The 5708-nt window shown below is 40.9% G+C and overlaps 1 protein-coding gene across 3 annotated transcripts in view; it reads left to right on the forward strand.

The window, feature by feature from the left end:
• The first annotated feature begins 2660 nt into the window (after positions 1-2660).
• Positions 2661-5708, forward strand: part of LOC123992538 (F-BAR and double SH3 domains protein 2-like) — a 94787-nt gene continuing 91739 nt past the window's right edge. Inside the window, exon 1 of one of the 3 annotated variants that reach the window (XM_046293741.1) lies at positions 2661-3055. In XM_046293741.1, coding sequence (XP_046149697.1) covers positions 3035-3055 — 21 coding nt within the window. In that variant the 5' untranslated portion in view covers positions 2661-3034. The remainder of the gene's footprint in view (positions 3056-5708) is intronic. The other 2 variants (XM_046293743.1, XM_046293744.1) reach the window with 2 other exon arrangements.

Raw genomic sequence — 5708 nt, forward strand, 5'->3', positions numbered from 1 at the left:
AACAGAAAGGGGGATACCTAGTCAGTTGTTCAACAGAAAGGGGGATACCTAGTCAGTTGTTTAACAGAAAGGGGTATACCTAGTCAGTTGTTTAACAGAAAGGGGGATACCTAGTCAGTTGTACAACTGAATGCCTTCAACTGAAATGTGTATTGTGCATTTAACCCAACCCCTCTGAATCAGAGCGGTGCGGTCGGCTGCCTTAATCAACATCCACGTCTTTGGTGCCCGGGGAACAGTGGGTTAACTGCCTTGCTCAGGGGCAGAATGGCAGAAGGATAGATTTTTACCTTGTCAGCTCGGGGATTTGATCCAGCAACCATTAGGCTACCTGAAGCCCCCATAATGAGTTAATGTTTTCATATGTTTTTGTGCCTCTGATTGGACACCGAGTCTACTGTGCACAATTGTGTAGGATAGACTATTGCACAACACCCAATGCCATTCCTATTAATTATTCTGCTAACCTAGTCTCAGAACATTTTGTATAATTATGTACATGTACGTAAATCCGAGACACTCCATTTAGTATGATATGTTGTGTTTTGTATGGTATGTATTAATTTGTGCATGTCCATCACCCATTTTGTATTATATGTTACGAATTACAATCCATATTACACATATTACGAATTTGCTAAATGTACAATATGTTACGAATTCTAGCTAGGTGGCTAGCTGGCTAACGTTAGCTAGGCTATGGTTTAGTGGTTTCAGTGAAGGTTAGGGTTAAGTTCAGGAGTTCGGTTAAAGAGTTGAAGTTAGGGTTAGAGGAAGGGTTAGCTAAAAGGGTAAAGGTTAGGGGAAGGGTTTTCTAACATGCTAAGTAGTTTCAAAGTAGTTAAACAGTAGTAAATAGTTGAAAAGTTGCTAATTAGCTAAAAAATCTTTGTCCTTGATGAGATTTGCACTCAGAACCTTTGGGTTGCTAGACACTCACATTATACCATATCAAACATAACATGTTTTACTAATCTGAGTGTCCTGGATTTACATTTACTATGTTTGGTCAAGTCTATGAGACCAGGTTGACTCTGGATATAATGATACTAAATTACAAAGAATATTGGGTTTATTGACAATATAATCTGGTACTTCAATTAAAAATAAATGTCGTTTTCCATGTTATACCTGCAATTTTAAACAAAACAATTGGCTTGAAGTAGCCTACTGGAACATAAATTTGGAGCTCAGAAATGCAAGTACTGCAATAGACCTATATTGAACACAATTTCCTCAATTTGGTGCTTTAAAGGTCCTTGTAATCATTGTAGCCTGTTTCTAAGGTCTCTTGCTCCCTTATAATTATCCGTGGTTTCAAATTGTATCCGTTTTTGTGAGAGATGGAGCCACTTTCGTTATTTTCTTGCTGCTTCAAGTGAAGGGTGTGGCGCTTCTCTGTTGCGGTGAAACCACATGCGGTTACTATGACGATTATAACGTCTAATGTTGGCTTCAACTTGGCTTCCAAAAAAACCCTTCCATTAAAAAAGGAACCTGTTATTTTGGTAACTTTCTTATTATAAAAACAACCATTGTAATATTCAAATGGGGAGATGAATGCTATTCATGGCTTTCTTATGTATATTTGCGTTGGCCTCAAAGCATACAGAAAAATCGCCATACATGCATCCACTCTATTTAGCCTGGCAATGTCCAAATTATTCTCACATATTTTAGAATGTAATAATGATTTGAATATCAATTCTTTGGCAAGTCCTAAAAAATGCATTATTCTTAAAGTGGTAATGGCCTACTTTGATGTATTTATTTTGACACTTTTTGCATACTTTATGCAAAGTTTATTAGGCCCTATATGTACAATTCTATAAATTATACAATTGTATAAGAATGCGTTCCTTAAAAATTACAATTAATTGATCTAAAAAGTATCTGACAATTCATGTTGCTGTCCTCTCAACTGTACCATATCTTTCACGTCGGAGATCGATACAGGTGCCAACTCATTACATGGACTTCAAACAATCTCAATGGAAATGCATTCCTTCAACTGATGGCTCATTGGAGTGTAGTGCCCTACTAAACCACTGGGACTGGGATTGTATGTGTGTGTGGTACATGTTTTACTATAGCTGTGGGTACCAGATTTCCTCACAGGAACAGTATACCAACTCAAATTCAGAGAAGTAAGAACAATGTGCTGGTCCTCACTTGTAAAAAAGGCTATTTTAGGTTTAGGGGTTAGGTTAGGGTTAGGGTTCAGGTTATGGTTAGCATTAGGGTTAGAGGTAAGGGAAAATATGATTTTGAATGGGAATCAATTGTTGGTTCCCAAAAAGTCCTCACAAGTAAAGTATGCCATAGATGTGTGTCTGTATGTGTTTGACTTGAACTGAAATAAAGAGCGTGAATTCATGAAGGGCGAAAATCTATATATCTGGGATAGGCATATCTGGCTTTTCTACCTTCAATCGATGTTTCCCCGATCGACTACACGTTCTTGTTGCTATGCAGGTCCAGAGACGCAGCCAGTCTCCTGGCGAAGCAGCAACGGCGTAATGTCGTCACGACATGTTTCACGTAAAAACCACCGTTCGTTTCTGTATTTTGTTTTTGTTTGTTTGTTGCCGCTATTACAAGAGCTACATATTCGGATGTTGATGTTAGCGGTTTAAAACAAGAAAGGACTGTTATATAGAGCTATGTAAAGAAATAAAAAATAAAGGAACGTTTTTGGCGCTGTTTTGATGTGCCATTTACCCCCCATCAACACAGGGTGGTGCAGTTGTGCGTCATTACGCAGGGAAGCCTCCACACCTCTGGTCTCAATTGGTTTCCCCATCATTTCCCAGTCCTCTCTGAAACCCGCCTGCGGTGTTGTCCCGACGAAGTCTGTTAGTATAGAGTGGGTTTAGCCAGCGCTCGCGTTAATTATTTAATCGCCAGAGTACAAATCTGACTGTAATTTTCATATCTTCCCTCCGTGCAGACTTGACGAATTATCCAGCCCACATTGGATGTATTTGTAATAAAGATTTCTTCAGGAATACGCCATTCATATCAATGCTTCAACATGCAGCCCCCACCGAGAAAGGTGAGATTTTCCCTTTACTTGACTATTTCTCTTTGAGTAGCAAACAGTGGGATGTTGACTTGCTAATAACATTGATGTGTAACATTAGCTACTTAGCTAGCTTGCTAGTATTATAAGCCACATGTGGTGTTGCAAATGTTGAAACTATAGTATTTGTATTCGGTTGTCAATTTCAAGCCTGGTTCTAGTTATGCCAACCAGCTATGCACTACGAGCTGTCTGGTTAGCGAGGTAGCCAGATAATTAGGTCTGGTTGAGGTCTTGGGGAACCGCTGTCTGCTCGCTTGTTGACCGCAGATAGAAGAGCTCAGTATCTTTGGCTAACGTCAGCGAAATGTTGAATAGCCCGACAGATATAACTAACGTTAGTCTTCCAGAACGATATAACTGTAGTTAGGTAGTTGATAATGTTTCGAAACACCATCTGAAGTAACGTTACGCTGATGAACGGGACATAAACATGCATGACAGCTCCGATGTTATTGCTGTCATCTGGACTGGAGAGAAGTGAGGGATTCTTCCCCTCGTAAAACACTGTTAACCAGAAGATAGGATGCGAGTGTGCATTTGGTTGCCACAACAATGTTCCATTGTGTGATTTTAACACACCCTTGCCTTGACTTTTAGTGTATTTGGACAAAACGTAGCTAGCTAACTATTTTATTCTCGCGGTTAAGTCAAAAGACGGAGAAGGAATGTTCCGCTGTTAGTCAGCGAACGGTTAATAACGTTGTTAATCACAGCTGTCTGGTTATTACCGACTGCACACACACAACACACACGGTGCATTTATTTTCCGTATTATAGAGACAAGTAGTCAGTCATCAGGTTTCTCACCGGTAATTAACGACATGGCCTCTGCGGGTAGTGCAGTATGTCCATGGGACATTGTTTACAGTGCACACGTCTTCCCTTTGTGCGTGTGTTTTGCGACAACTCTCTGGTACAATGTAGAATATACTGTAACAAAGCATAGTGTCCCTTTGTTCTTTCTGTCTGCCATTCACATGTTGTGTGTGAGAGAGGGAGTCTGTGTTTCTCTTTCATGATGATCTTAGTTATTCTAGAAGAGGTGTCTGAGAACCAATTACTGGCTTGCAGTACCTCGCACAGCTTTCAGTTAATTATCGGATATTCCCGGGTGCTGTTGCTGCTCCACTGGGTCTGTCAGACACATTGTGGGCAGACTGAACATGTCACCTCCTGTCCTCCCCTTTATGGGTCAGATAGAGAGTACATCTCTTCCTCCCCATCTCTCTCTCTCTCTCTCTCTCTCTCTCTCTCTCTCTCTCTCTCTCTCTCTCTCTCTCTCTCTCTCTCCTCCTCTCTCTCTTCCTCCCCCTCTCTCTCTCTCTCTTCCTCCCATCTCTCTCTCTCTCAGTCCCCATCTCTCTCTCTCTCCCTTTGTCCCTCATCTAGCTTTCCTCTCTCTCCCTGCCCCCTCTCTCATTTTTTTCTGTCTCATATGTGACTGACTGTGACTGACTGAAAGGAGAGATGGAGTGAAGTCACTGTTCCCTGATAAGCTCCACCACGGACCACTGTCTTCAAAGACAGGCAACATGAAAGCTACAGCACACACTGATTGTGCTCTGTGTTGTTGATTTGTCTAGAGCAGTCATGAATCTCCGACTGCATAACCCCAGTGAATAGTCAGTGGAATTCTCCCCCCAAGAGACAATGAGTACTGTTGCATGCACACAATAGTAAGATTGTATTATGGATAGTCAGGCTAATATAATAGGTAATTTAAAACGTTGACATGCTTTGCAAGAAGAACGATTTCCCTAATAATCCTGTTTAAATGACACATCTGAAATCGGGCGACCTGATGGGACTTAAATAAATTCAGAAAATCACTGTTCAAAATTCATTTTGTGTGTTTCTTGTTTGAAGTGCAGTAGTGTAATAATCAGGTTCTCTTATCGGTTATTCCCGACACAATAAGTGTGTTATCTATTTGTGTATTTGTGTGACATAGGATTTGTACAACTTAGTTGTATTTGTGTTTTGTTTGCAAAAGGGTAATAGTGTAATAAATCAATTATCTTTTTTATTTGTATTTATATACTACAATTTGTTTCTAAACTCAGCAAAAAAAGAAATGTCCTCTCACTGTCAACTGCGTTTATTTTCAGCAAACTTAACATGTGTAAATAATTGTATGAACATAACAAGATTCAACAACTGAGACATAAACTGAACAGGTTCCACAGACATGTGACTAATGTAATAATGTGTCCCTGAACATAGGGGGGGGTTAAAAGTAACAGTCAGTATCTGGTGTGGCCACCAGCTGCTTTAAGTACTGCCAGTTCTTGCTGTGAGATGTTTCCCCACTCTCCCAGATATGTCTGGGGGGAATGGCCCTAGCCCTCACCCTCCGATCCAACAGGTCCCAGACGTGCTCAATGGGCTTGAGATCCGGGCTCTTCGCTGGCCATGGCAGAACACTGACATTCCTGTCTTGCAGGAAATCACGCACAGAACGAGCAGTACGGCTGGTGGCATTGTCATGCTGGAGGGTCATGTCAGGATGAGCCTGCAGGAAGGATACCACATGAGGGAGGAGGATTTCTTCCCTGTAATGCACAGTGTTGAGATTGCCTGCAATGACAACAATCTTAGTCTGATGATGCTGTGACACACTGCC

Source organism: Oncorhynchus gorbuscha, linkage group LG13 (genome assembly GCF_021184085.1).
Source record: "Oncorhynchus gorbuscha isolate QuinsamMale2020 ecotype Even-year linkage group LG13, OgorEven_v1.0, whole genome shotgun sequence".
In the NCBI taxonomy this organism is placed as follows: Eukaryota; Metazoa; Chordata; class Actinopteri; order Salmoniformes; family Salmonidae; genus Oncorhynchus; species Oncorhynchus gorbuscha.